The 15,150-nt window shown below is 39.3% G+C and overlaps 1 protein-coding gene across 2 annotated transcripts in view; it reads left to right on the forward strand.

Moving 5' to 3' along the window:
- PTPRD (protein tyrosine phosphatase receptor type D) overlaps positions 1 to 15,150 on the forward strand; it is a 6,523,893-nt gene that overhangs the window by 6,209,312 nt on the left and 299,431 nt on the right. For both annotated transcript variants that reach the window (XM_044061085.1, XM_044061086.1), the window contains one exon: positions 113 to 273. In XM_044061085.1, coding sequence (XP_043917020.1) covers positions 113 to 273 — 161 coding nt within the window. The remainder of the gene's footprint in view (positions 1 to 112; positions 274 to 15,150) is intronic.

The raw sequence follows: 15,150 nt of genomic DNA on the forward strand, positions 1-15,150 counted from the left end.
TTTTACAGCATATAGCAGATAACAGTGATCATATTTCTGCAGCACAACATGTTTTAGCTGTTGTCTTTTTCATTTGCCCCAACAGCCTTGTTGTTTTTGTCTCTAACTACAGACAATGTATGCAACAAGTCCTTATTCAGATCCTGTTGTCTCAATGAATGTGGAGCCGGAACCTATCCGAGAAGAAGAAGAAGGTCTCGTATGGGTGATTGGACCAGTTCTTGCCGTTATCTTCATAATCTGCATTGTCATTGTTATTCTCCTTTACAAAAGGTAGGAAGTACAGGATGCAGAATGTTATAAATGATCTCACGTATATCTTTTATTCCACACTGTCCACTCATTTTGCTTTGAATTCTACCATCTTTTTTAGAATTAGGTTCAACTACATTTAAAAAAAACATACTGCAGCCAAGTGTTTGCCTTTGGTAGGGGCCGGGCTGTGCTTTGTCTCATGACAGTTTATTTATTCTATTTATTAGTATTTATAAAACAGGTAGACAGACCCTTTTCAGCCATGTCCCAGGTTCAGAGAGCAGTTAAAATATCACTCAAACAAAAAGTAAGACAACAATTTATAACAGCAATACAATGTACAGTTGATAACACAGTACATAAGAATACAGTAATTATGAGTTACAAAGAAATAAGAGGACAGAATACTTATGCACAGTACTTAACACTGTTTATTGGTAGTACCATTGCTGAGTACTTCACATCATCAAAGCGAGACAATAGTCGACATGCCACTGAGTATGTTAAGGAAACTATGTGAAATGTTATCCTTTATCACTGAAACATTTGTAACTAGCTTCATTAGTAAGCAATTTTGTAGTGACTTTTTAAAATCTTTTTAGAATAGAGAAACAACTTCTTTGTCTGAAATAAAGTTTAAGTATCATAAACAAGGCGGGTATAATTAAAACGCTTTGATACCAGTGTCATAATGCTACCATTTTATTCATTTTTGTATTTGTTACTTTTACAGGCTTATTGATTCAAATGTTTTATAACTTTTAGGTTTACTGTAGGTATGACTTGAGTCGTCCTGATATTTTTGCAAATTATGCAACCATTCTCTGGGTTTTAGTTCACATAAATGATGTGGGTGGTTTCTAATTAATTAAATAAATGAAGACATTTTGAACACTTAGTACTAGTTAATGACTTTAGTACTTTAAGTAATTTAAGTACTTTAGTAAATGATTACAGCATTTCTCTATTCTGCTTCTTACATTTTTCATATATCTCATGTATGTAGTTTGAATTTTTTTTTAACAATTGTCTCTTTTTGAATGTTTGTTCCTCTTCACATAATATTTTGAAGGAATCAGAAGTTGTTTCTTGGCAGTCTTTATTTCTTTCTTAAGTTACACCGTACTAGACAGAGCACAATTGTACAAAGCACATAAAAATGTATACTGTCACCTGAAGTATAAGCTGGGAAGCACAGACAAACCATCAGAGTTTAAATTCCATGCATGCTGATTTTAACAAAATCAAAAAAAAAAAATATTAAGGGCATTGTACTGAAGAAGCATTTCCAGTAAAAGGAACAATATTATCTCATTTTGAGTTTCTAGTTTTTCACATTTTAGTCATAACTGGGATTATGAGCATGATAGCTGTTTGTTCAGTGTATTTCAAAAACTAAACATCATTCCAGAAGGTTTGTCAGTCTCTAGCTGTGTCTTTTTTGTGTTTAAGAACTGTATCACAATTGTGTAGTTAGCCATGTTCAAATTCAGGTGTTTCAGCGTCATTTCTTAGCAGGTTCAGTATGTCCCCAGGCTTTATTTGTTAAACTCTGTAGGCATGTTGACTTTTAATAACCTCAGATTTATCATTCATCTGCATTCCATGTGGGAACTTGTTAGGGCCTGTGCATGACCTCCTAGCAGTCTGCAGAATACAGACCAAAGAGACAGGGCATTGAGTCAGTCCTTGTTGGCATGACCATTTGCATATAGAAAGGAAGTTACCCTGGCCTCTTGTCAGCATTTGCAAAATAAAGTATGTAATACTTGTGAACATGTTAAATAAAATTTTTGTTTTCTGAGTCATATCAGCAGGACAGAGTCATGCATGACAAAGCACAAAACTCCACATTCACATATAAGTATGCATTTATTCATTTTTGTACCTTATCTGACACCCCATTAAGGACATAGTCACTCAAATAGCCAGTGTGACCAGTTTATTTGCAAGATGATACCATTTCATAACTCTGAACCAATAAACACTGCCATCTAATAAACAGTCCCAGATAACTAATTCATAAAGTTTGTTAATCCATTTCTGAGGTCTCAGCTTTTACCAGGTGGCATAACATATGACATATTGGCCTTCTTGTCCAACCCCAAGCCAAATGGCATAACCACAGTACCCCACGGCTACCATGAGGACCACTCCTAGCACAGCTAGCAACATAACCAAGTGGCCCAGAACAAATAGCGGTATAAAACGCAGGGGGGGTTCACCCAGCAACCATCTCCACCTTGATTTACAGAGGGAGGAAAAGCAGATGCTCTACCAGCAAATCTACCAAATTGTTGAGCTCCTATCTTCACCTGTAGACTCTGCAAGAGAGTGGCATACACCCATCCTATTGGGTGGTCTTGGGGGGCAAGCTCTTTTACCAGCAAATATAATTTATCAGTACAGTATTGAAGACAGGACTCAAAACATGACTGAAGCAAAATGAAAGGCCAGTGGCTAGTATTTGGCAGACAAGTACAAGACTATTTCACTGATCATGTCCGCATCTCATGGGAGCATTTCTTGAGCAGCGTGAGGGGAGGGGAACAGATAAGAGTATGTAGAACAGGGCCTTGCATTGAGCAACATACATTTCACCAAAGAAGAGCAAAGTCTTTTTGTCATCTTTCATAACAAATTGTAAAAATAACATTGCAGTACATAAAGCGTACTGACTTCACCTGAAACTGACAAAAAGATACTCCATTTAGGTTCTACTCTGCTACAATACTGCAACTTAGCACCTTTCCAAAGTGCATGCCAGCTTTCATTATTCACTTTCAAAGCTGTTATGATCGGGTCTCATGCTACAACACATGTGGCACCCTACGCAGAACAGCAGGAACAGCAGTTTGTTATTAGTTTTAAACTCTTGTATTTAATAGTGCTAAAACTTGTTTCCGTGTTTATAAAAGGTAATTTTAGGTTTTGTTTCAAGTTGATAGCTCTAAAAGCTGTAATATTCTTCACAATGCCACACAAATAACAAAAGACTGGCAGGATGGACTATCGAACAGTTTTTGTAAGTTGTCTGTGTGTCTCTGCAGAATTGCTAAGTGGGGTAACTTGTAATGTGTTCTGGAAATGCATGTCAAGGTTTACATCTAAGTCTTCACTTTACTGCGCTGTCTAGGTGAATTTCTTGACGTCCATGTCTTGAATACGTAACAAGTTAGTTATGATGGGAGACTAAATTATGATCTTTTGTGACTCCTAAAGTATGTTTCCAAAGAGCTCTTAGTTTTTGTTGTCTTTTCAGTCAGTCTTTTTTTCATTTTTTCACTGTGTCCTTTGCCAATATTTTATAAGGCATATCTTATTTGGAGATGTCTTCAGGAATAACTCCTTCTTTTGTTGTCCTGTACCCAGTAAGGATCTCAGCACTCATATTTGCATGTGCCAGGCATAAGTCTGATGCATTTCACAGTAAAGGTGTTGACCCTCATAGTTCAACGAGCTCATGACCAGAATGATATGATCTGAACAACATGTAAAGCAGATATGGAGTGCCAATCCCACATTGAGGAGCAGAGCTAGTAGTCCCCAGTGAAAATGGCAACTGAGGTGTTGGAGGTGTGGTGGCCAATATGCCAAATTTTGAGATATATAAATCTGAAGTGTGGTGTGAATGATGCCACTCAAGCTTTGCACAATGTATCAAGTGTCTATGCCCAGTAACCTAGACCAGTACCTTCAATGTCAGAAATTCTGGAAACATGACATTTACTCAGCAGATGGTTCTGCGGTGCTGTTCTTTTTCCCAGTGTTCTGTCCATAGTGTCCACCTTTAAATGTAATGACAAGTAGGACAGAAAGAACAAGCTCATGTTCTAGGGATTGCCTTGACATCTCTCTGCAAACAATGGCAAATACTACCTTCATGATCATGCTACAAAAGCTGTGGGGTGCCTCAAACTGTACGACTAGGTCTGAGTGCCCATATAGCAACATATTGATACTAAACCAGTCTTAAATTAGTGGAAGAGGCATCATCAGAAAAGAATGAAATCTTATTGGCAAGCACTGAATTCATGTGTCCAGTGAAGGGCAGGTGAAGTCCACCCTCCGAGGCCTTGCCATTATTTAATATTTATTTTAACTCATTAATTTTTATTCCACGTTATGACTGTAGTATTATTGGGGGAAACAGTTATGTAAATTACTCGGTTGCTCTTGCAGTGACAGATGTCAGGGCTGAAGAGTTATACATAAGAATGAGATGTATGAAAGGTCAGTTTGTTTCGTTATTTTGAAATTTGAGTACCAGCCGTGCAATGGCAAAATACTCCAGAAAAATCTACGTGGAGAGTTTCCGAGTTGCTTTAAAAGGAAGCGGTCATTAGTGTATCTCAGGGTCCTCGTGTCTCTCTTCCATGAAGAATAATTCTGCTGACTGGGTAATTCTGAAGGATTCACAGTAAGCAATCCATAACTGCACTGAGAGCAAAACAGGGATAGTGTAGATCCTGCCTTTTTACATCTTGATATCAAATATCAAGTAAGGGTGGCTTGATTAAATGGTATATGTGCGCTGCTGATATGAATGGGTCAGAGAAAGCCATGGACTCCTGGTTGCCAATATGTGGAATATGAAATTGTGTGGAATTCAGTAATAAGAATGCCTTCTCCTGTCAGGTCTGGCCTGTGTGTGACAGAGAGAGTTGTCAGTAGACCCTCCAGTCTAGGTACCAGGCAGCCATTATGTTGAGTTTGTAGTTTATTAAGGAAGTGATCCAGTAAGATATTGCCTGGACAGGATCCTTCTTAGATTTTAGTATTAGAGATATGCTAGTTGCCTTAACTGTGGAAGGATATAATTATTGGCCACTGACATTATTGTGGAATAACTGTACTGGTAGGGCAGCTGTATGTTTAGCAACTGCTGTAAGCTTGAAGTGGCAGTCTGCCATGCTATGGTGCATTGTCTAGTACAAGGCCTCAATGGACTTTATTATGTTACCCGTCTGGACTGGTCTGCTTAATGCAATAAGCTTTTCCTGTGTGACAGAAAGTAACAGGATGAATAACCAGTAATTTGTGCATTCAGATGAAGTGGTATTGAGTGAAAGTTTTTTTTAAAAAAACTACATAGTAATTTATGAATGGTGCTGCTACATCCCTCAATCTAATGATAGTCTCATGATGGACAGGAGGTGTGAGACATGTTTAGCACCATTCTTCACTCTGAGCTCCCTTACCAGCCATTTTCATGGTATCTTCTCCATACCTACCCCTAGTAATACCCCAGTGTAGGAGACTGACCACAGATTGTGCTGATGGCAGGAGAGGGGATGTAGCCAGTGCTTATCTTTATCTACTCATGCCTTTTTTTGTTGTTGTTGCATAGAATCTAATAGAAATATCCACATCTTTTTAGTACACTGTGATACATTTTGGTTAGTAGTAGTCACTATAAAACTTGTAGTAAACTATTGTTTTTCTGTTGTAGGCCCCAAACTGTGGGAATCTGTTCCCTAACTGTAAAAAATTGAACTGCTCTTCCAAAGTTCACGAAACATCTTAAACAGCATCTAATAAAGGAAGCAGAATGTTGCTGTTTGAATGATAAAGCATAACTTAAAAGTCCTCCAAAGCAAAATCTAACATCATCCAAATTAATGCCAACAAAATAATCCTAGAAAGAACGCATCTTTCTACAACCCCCTCGTACCTCCCAGTTTCTATTCCTTTCTTTTCCTCCTGAATTAATGTAATTAACCATTTTGAGGTAAACTGCAAACAAGATTTCTACATATCCTGTTACTGTCTACAAACAATACATAGGTTCGTAGATTTCTACATATCCTGTTACTGTCTACAAACAATACATTATCTCCTTCTGCTTTAAAAAAGCTTTCTGTTTCTCTGTGATCACCTCATGCCATTTAATACATCACCATTTTGTGCACTGAATGGAAAATACCACCACTTTGTATTATGAATACTGTATCTGTTACTGTATTGTGTTTTTACAACAAGCCTGAACCTGATATGTCTTTTTACGATATTTGCTCTACCTGGTCAACAAATATAAATAATTAATAAATAAGTAAATAGAAAGTGGCTTAAATGGTTCTAAGTCATATGTTTTGAAAACTTTCATCAAAGACATCACTAGTAAATTCAAGTACTCAGAATTTAAAAAATATCAAAAATCAGTTTGTCAAATTACAGGCAATGGGAATGCAAAAATATGAAAGTATACAGAAACAGAGGAAACCCCTAACAGCCCTTAAAGATTAATATAGAAATTAGAAGAAAGAAAATCTGTCAGAAGCTTCAAATAAAAAATTATGTTCATTAATACAACGGATTTATGAAAAACATTGTATAAACTGAGGAAGTGCAAAAATATAAAGAACAAAATCTAGAGATTTTTGAAAGGTATAAAAAAGAACTATGGACATGGGAAATGAGATTTAATAAGGTGTAATATTTATGCAAAGGAAAAAGCTAAATTAATCAATATAAAAAAGCTACCCCAAAGATATTTGAGGAGAAATATAGGCAAAGGCATCTAGATATGGAAAGTTTCACAATACAAAAAATAACGTCACAAAGAGGGAATGTAGAACAGAAGATTAGTAAAATAGAAGTTAAAAAATAGAAGCTGAAGTTATGAAATACCTGCAAAGTGAAGGATTTAGTGCAGAACTTCAAACACATGTTATATCACAGCATGATGGAACAATGAATCTCCCAAGTGAGGAGAAACAGGAGGAGCAGGAGACATCTCAAAAAGAAATATGGGCATGGGAAAGAGAGATTTAATGATGTGCAATGTTTATGCAAAGGAGAAAGCAAAAATAACCAATACAAAAAGAGCAGCACCAACAATATTTAAAGAGAATTACAGGCAAAGGCATCTGGATATAAAAAGTTTTACAACACAAAAAATAAGAAAACAAAGAGGAAAAGTAGAAAAAATGATTAGTAATGGAGAAGTTAAAGAAATAGAAACTGAGGTTATGGATTACCTGCGAACTGAAGGATTTAGTGTAGAAAATCTGTTTGATAACATCACAGAAGGATAAAGCAATGGATTCACAAATTAAGGAGAAACCAGTGGAGCAGGAAACATCTGATCAGTTTCCATATGAAGATAATTTGGAGCCTTCCATAGGAAACCAGTACAAACGTTCAGTTGGAGCTGCACACAAGGAAAGGAACATGAAACTGTGGCAACTCTGACACATTACTTTTGTGGAGTGATAGGCCAGTGAGTTCCTATATGAAAGAGCAATGGATGACACAGGATGAAACTAAAGTGAATGTGGCACAGGAAGATGCTGTGGAACTTTCTGCAGAATGTATGTAGGAAATGGAGAACAAAGAATGTGCTCTCAGTTTAGAAGAAAATGATACAAGAGAAGTGTTGCTTGATTTAATAGAGATAGACAGACATATTTAGATCAATGAAAGAAACAGACTACAGAAAGTCAATAAAACCCAAAAAGTTAAAAGTTTGATAAAACAAATTCCAAGGCATTCGATATGGTTGATCACCAACTTTTAATCCACACCCTGCAAACATTCTGTCTAGATACTGGAGCCCTCCAATGGTTTCAATCCTACCTGAATGGTCGACAGCAGGCTGTCCTCTGGCAGAACAAACTCTCTAACCTTCTACCTAACACCCTCGGAGTACCACAAGGCTCTATACTAGGGCCCTTGCTGTTCTCCATCTTCATTAACGACCTTTATACTGTCATCCCAAAAGTCAGCTGTATCCAGTATGCTGATGACTCTACTCTGATTTGCTCAGCCACATCTCCAGTAGAGTTATGGTCAGCTACCCAGACCACCTTTAATACAATAGAAAACTGGCTTTCTGAACATTGTCTGATCCTAAATCCCAAAAAAACTAAAATGCTGTTATTTTCACCAACACGTAGGTCTACCGCTTTCACCTTTACCATAAAATCAAATGATGGCACAATAATCTCCCCTAACCCATCTACAAAACTATTAGACAATAATCTCAAATTTGACCTACATGTTAACCAAACTATCAAAACCATCAATAAAAAGCTAGGGTCACTTTACAGAATAAAAGCCTTCCTAAACCCTCCAGCTAAAATTGCCATAGCTCGCTCTCACCTTCTTTCAACCCTTCTGTATGCATCCCCTCTACTCTCGAATTTAAACAAGACTGTCCTTAACAAACTCTCAATTTGCTACAACCACATTGCCAGGTTTGCCACTTGGCTGCCTTTTAGGACACATCATTGCACCAATCTAAATCAGCTTGGTTGGCTTGAACTACCTAGCCTAATCCAGTATAACCAACTGATTATGGCCTATAAAATCCTCTATAATCCGGACAATACTCCTGCACTTAAAAATATTATCACCCCCTATAACAATCCTAGACCGCTTCGATCCTCTAACAAATTACTAATTCAGACTAGCAAAATTAATAACACAGCCGGTGATTCTCTCTTTGCAAACTCTGTAAGTAGATCCTGGAACTCACTTGCAGCTGATATTACCTTACTTTCCACCTTAGGTCAATTTAACACTAGACTCAAACAACATTTGTCACTTAACTGGCTATGTCAATGTATCAAGCCTGGCTAACTCGAATGTGTAAAAATCTGTTAACCAGTTTACTGTGTAATTTAATTTAATCCTGACTTGTGCTCAGGACTAACTGTAACCTGTGGAACTTGTTTAACTTGCTTACTTATGTAATCTCTGTAAATAGTCTGTTTGCAATATGTAATGCTGGTATTATGTAATGCTGTATCTGCTTACCCTTGGAGTTTTTCTCCCCGGGCCTCTGCTGAAAATGGACATGCATCCAGTCGGACTATCCCGGTCAACAAATGTAAAATAAATAAATAAAATAAACAAATGAACACAGTAATTAGGACTGTTCATAGAGATTCATGCAGTATAACCGAAATAATAGGATATGCTACTGTGCAGCAAAATTAATAACAGATAAATTCTTACCACAAAAACTCAGGACAGTAAGGGAGAGGAAGGGGAGAAATCAAAGGCCAGCATGGAAGTATCGAATAGAGAAATCCATAAAGCAATTAATTCAAGAGATGTCACTGATAGAAGAGTATAGAAGAGGGAACAGATCAACAAAAATACTAAGAAAGATAGACATGATAAAAGCAATCCACCATATCAGAACAGATCAGGACCTATCATGCACTATCACAAATGTTGTTGTTTGTTTGTCTTTCGGCTTTTCCCGGTTAGGAGTCGCCACAGCGGAATGCTGGTCCGCTAATGATTGGCAGTAGATTTTCATGAATGCCGAGGTGCCAGCTCAACGTCCAAACTTCAACGAAGGCACGCCCATTTACGCATGCCTTTCAAATGCCCACCCAACCTTGGGGAGGACATGCAGACTCCACACAGAAGGCACTCCCTGCACTCCAGCCGAGAACAGAACAGGAGAACCTCTTGCTGTGAGGCAACAACGCTATCGCTGCACCACCACGGATGTCTTCATGCACTATCACAAATAATAAACTAAAAATATAAGCACAGGCAGAAAAACTTAGAAGATATGCAGATAAATATAAAGGAAAAGTACAAAATAAGCAATTTATTGATGAACCCAAAAAGTTTTATAGAGAACTGGGAAACAAGGCAAAAGGAATTGAAACACCACCAAAAAAAGAAGAAATAGATACATTTTGGGGAAATATCTATGAAGATCTTGTGGAACATAACAAAGATGCTGAATGGATAGAAAAAGAAAAAGAAAGACTAAGAAGTTCAAATGTACAGGATATGATATGGGATGAAGTAACAGGCAGAGACTGAAAGTTAAGAAAAGCTCCTAACTGGAAACTCGAGACCTAAATTCTGTACCTAATCTAAAAGTACTAATATCTTTACATGCACATTTAGCCATGAGTAAGAACTATTTGTATGCGCACCTCAAACAGACACCATCCTGGTTAACAGGAAAAACAATGCTCCTACTTAAGAGTGAACCTGCAAGCTATCCTAAAAACTATAGGCCAATAACTTCCTTTCTAATGGCCTATAAACTATACACTGGAATTGATGCCGACAGCTTATAGTCATTTAGAAGAAAACTCAATCATGGCAATAGAACAAAAGGGTAATAAAAAAAGTCATCTGGAACATAGGATCATTTGTTGTTAATTAAGTCATAATGGAGAAATGTAAAAAGTTGAAAAAAATGTAAGTATGGCATGGACAGATTACAAAAAAGCATTTGACGGCACTGCACACATCTGCTGACCTCACAAGATCCAAACGTAATGAATGTTTTAAAACATGAGGAAAATAAGTCTAAGATGATCAAACCAGAAGTAAAAAAAAACAGGCAACAACTGAATGGGCCAAAAACCAAAAGAACGAATATAAGGTGAAGGATCAAATGAGAAGCAAGAAATGTGGAAAATGCATAAATATAGATGTTCATCGTGTTTCACTGTTGCAGTCATTACACTTGGGTTATCCTGCTGGCAGGCGACCCACAGTCAGCCCGAGTTCCAAAGTCTTGGTCCGGCATCAGTTGCTGTCACCTCTTCCCTGACATCAGTGTGCCAGGGGTATAAAAGTTGCACCCGATGCCATTTTCTTCAGTCTTTCGTGCCCGAAGCAAAAGCAGTTCACAAGTGCCGGCTGGCCGACTCCTGAGATTTTCAAAATTGAGTTTCAGAACCGAAGTCTTCAATAAAGCTAAGTACCCCATTGGGGAAACTTTTTCTTGCTCCAGACCGATGTCAGTAAAAGTTAATATTTGTATTTCTTGTGGAAAGCAAATACCTCATAAGGACTTTCACTCTTACTGTATTCCTTGCCTAGGCCCTGACCACAACGTCACTAGTTGTCAGTTTTGTGCTAGATTCAATAAACGCATTATTAAACGTCGGTTTGATTTTGCTCTACATTATTTTGGCCGAAGGTTTAATTACATAATGCCATCAGAACAACCGACGACCGGAATTTATAAAAAAAGGAAAAAAAAAGAAAAGGACAGGCATCCGAGGTCAAAAACCGATGACAAAGCCTCTTCTAGGCCAGTCGCCAGTTCGCCGGTTCTCAGTGAGGCGCTTTCGCAGCCCCTGACACCCGCTACCTCAGAGCCACGGGCCATAACCGACAGCCACGTGGAGACACCAAGGCCTGTGGAAACTCAAGGTATTAGGCCTATGGAAACTATACCCCCAGATGGGTCTGGAGCTGCTGAGCAGGCATCGGCTTCTGAGGGTGTTTTCAGACCTTCACAGCTTATAATTAAGCCCACTACAGCAGCAAAGGTAAAGTCAAAAACAGCATTAAAGACAAGGAAACAAGTACAGCATTCTCCAGAACAGTCATCCATGCCAAAGAAACAGATGCTTAAAATGGCCGAAGACCTTATTACTTTAATCAGGGGTTCACATCCCCCTCCTGACAAAAGGCCTAGGCAAGACACTGATTATGATTCCTCTGACCAGGTTTCTATTTCCTCTGACTCCTCTTCTGATCAGAGATATTCTCTCCCTCCCTATGAGGACTCTGATGCAGAAGAGTCCATACCTTCAGCCTCTCCGCCTGAGGATTATTCTTTTAGGGCAACCCTGCACACCATGAGGGAGCATTTCCATTGGGAGAGCCAGGATTATTCAGAATCCAAGAAAAGGCTCAGAGACTTCCTTTTATTGCCTCAGCACAGGCCCCTGGCTATCCCCCCTGTGCTTGATATTGTTGATGATGTTTTTTCTGAATCCAGTCTGTCTCCTGATTCTTTACCCCCTGCACCAGTCAAGCCAGACAGGTACTACAGAGTCCCTGACTCTCATAGATTTCTTTACAAAAACACCGCTGCAGACCCAGAAACAATTTCTCAGGGTCCAAAAGGGGTTAAGGCTTCCACTGCTAAAAATCCTGTCCTCTCGGATAGGGATTCCAGAGCTCTGGACAGATGGGGGAAAAAGTTTACACTTCTGCTACTTTAGCTGTAAGAGCTTTAAACTGTCAGTTTCACATGCTTAAATACCAACAGTACCTCATGTCATTGTTAAAACAGAAAATGGTTTCAAGTACAGAAGGTCCTGACAGTAAGGAAATGCATGATTTATTGCATGCAGTTGAACAAGTGGGAAAGCATACTCTGCAATGTGTTTTTTATTCATTAGAGGCTTCTTGTAGAGCTGCAGTTACAGGCTCTGTTATTCAAAGGCATGCTTGGTTGAAAGAACAGAGTTTACCTGACCATGTTAAAGTAAAATTATTGGATGCTCCATTACAGCATGATACTTTGTTTGGTGTTAAGGCAGAAGAGGTGTTAAAGAAAATGGAGGATAAAGCAAAGTCAATGCAGGCAGTGAAAGATTTCTTACAGGTGCAACCACCTAGATTTAGCAGAAACTGGCCTTCAAAAAATTGGTCCTTTCCAGTGTCAGACAGGCCACAAAGAGGCAGATACAGACGCCCAAGAGGCAGATCTCAGCCCTAAGGCTCCTACCGACCTAAACAATGGGGTGCTTCAGCCCCCAAAGGAGGGGAAGACAAATCACAACCTTATATGAAACAGTCCCAGTGACTTCCCTCTGCAAATGCCAAGCACTTATATCTTGACAGCACCCCTAGGGGGGAAGCTAGCACTTTTCTCAAAAAATTGGCACATGATCACCCAGGACCAATGGGTGCTGAATATTGTTTCTCAGGGTTACAGGTTCCACTTTCACATGCTTCCAAAACCAAAAGGTATGCCAGACCTGCCACAAAAACCAATGGGCAGAGGCACAAAAATAGATTGCTGCTCTTATGGACATGGGAGCTATTCAAAAGGTTCCACAGCAAGAACAGGGACAAGGATTTTACTCAAGACTTTTCTTAGTACCCAGAAAGGACAAAGCCTGGAGACCAATACTGGACCTGTCAATCCTAAATACTTTCCTGGATGTTCCAAAATTCAAAATGTTAACACTACATCAACTTCTGCCCATGCTGGGCAAGAAGGCTTGGCTAGTTACTTTGGACCTCAAGGAGGCATACCTGCATGTCCCAGTCAGACAATCTTGCAGAAGATACCTCAGATTCATAGCAGGCTCAATGCATTACCAATTCTCTGCACTACCCTTTGGCTTATCTACTGCGCCCAGGGTCTTCACAAAATGCCTGGCACCAGTAATTGCATTTTTCAGACAAAAAGGAATTCAAATATACCCCTACTTGGACGACTGCCTTATTCAAGCAGAGAGCAAGGACATTCTTCTAAAGCATCTGGCGTTTGTAAAAAGATTGCTAATTTGCCTAGGGTACACAGTAAACGAAAAGAAATCAAAACTAGTGCCCTTTCAAGAGATAATATTCCTGGGTGCAAGTTTAAATACAACTGCCCAGATGGCTTATCTCACGCCAGACAAACAAAGGCAACTGACTCATTACTTTCAAATGATGGCAACAAAAACCCAGCTCCCTGCAAGAAAAATTCTGCAGGCCCTGGGCTTCATGGCATCCTGCATTCTACTAATTCCACATGCAAAACTGCATATGAGGAAACTACAGTGGTATCTAAAAAATGTTTGGACTCAGCATTGTCACAGCCTGGAGACAATCATAGCTTTAATTCCCTGCCTACAACAGGAGTTTCGATGGTGGACCCAGGCCTGTCACCACAACAAGGGACAGCCTTTCACTTTACCCACAGCCAGGCAGACAATAACAATGGATGCATCGGATTATACCTGGGGGGCACATATTGCAGAAAAATTTATTCAGGGCACGTGGCCCAAGGAACAAATGCATCTTCACATCAATCAAAAAGAGATGCTAGCTGTACAGAATGCCCTGACAGCTTTCAAGGACCTACTACATCTAGGACAACTATTAATAAAGACGGACAATACCACAGTTATGTGGTACATAAGCAAAGGGGCACACATTCCTACCCCCTATGCAGGCAAGTCATGACTTTGTGGAACACAGCACTGAGCTATCAAGTACATCTGCAGGCACAGTTCCTGCCAGGAACAAAAAAATACACTGGCAGACGAACTAAGCAGAAATCTCATGGATCCTCACAAATGGAAACTAAATCCACAGGTGTTCAGCATGATAACGAGGAAATGGGGACGCCCAGACACAGATCTTTTTGCCTCCCCTCACAATTACCAATTATAGAAATTCTGCACAAGAACTTATCACTCTCAAGCATGGAAAATGGATGCTCTATCATTCAGCTGGAAAGGCCTGACAGCCTATGCCTTCCCTCCACTGCCTCTCCTTACCAAGGTACTCCTAAATGTCAGACAAGAAAAGGCAAAAATGATCCTGATTGCCCCAGACTGGCCACGCCAGCACTGGTACCCAATCCTAAAGAGCTTGTCTCAAGGCCCAGCTTGGCCTCTGCCTCAAATTCCTCATCTTCTGACAGAACAAAACAATCAGATTCTGCACAGTCAACTCAGAACCTTAAATCTGGCAGCATGGCAGGTATTGTAGCCACTCAGACTGCACCTCTCTCTAAAGCTGTTATGGATGTCATTTTAGAAGCCAGGAGGCCCAGCACTAGGAAATCTTATGCAGAAAAATGGAAGAGATTCTGTGCTTGGAACCAGGCACAAGGGCTCATACCACTTGTCCCTAATATACCTCAGATTTTACAATACCTAACTGAGATGCTGGACAAATGCCTATCTTTCTCATCAATTAAAATCCATGCCTCTGCCATTTCAGCTAATTACAATATGGAACCTCCTATTTTTTCACATCCTCTACTATGACAGTACATCAGAGGGGCAAAAAATATAAGACCCCCAAGGAGAGCACCATTACCAACTTGGGATTTCAATTTTGTTTTAGAAAAACTCACATTGCCTCCTTTTGAACCAGCCAGCACAGCTGATCTAAAATTCTTATCATGGAAAACTGCTCTGCTCCTAGCAATAACTTCAGCAAGAA

This window comes from Protopterus annectens, chromosome 2.part0 (assembly GCF_019279795.1).
Source record: "Protopterus annectens isolate FY-2018-M chromosome 2.part0, PAN1.0, whole genome shotgun sequence".
Classification (NCBI taxonomy): Eukaryota; Metazoa; Chordata; order Ceratodontiformes; family Protopteridae; genus Protopterus; species Protopterus annectens.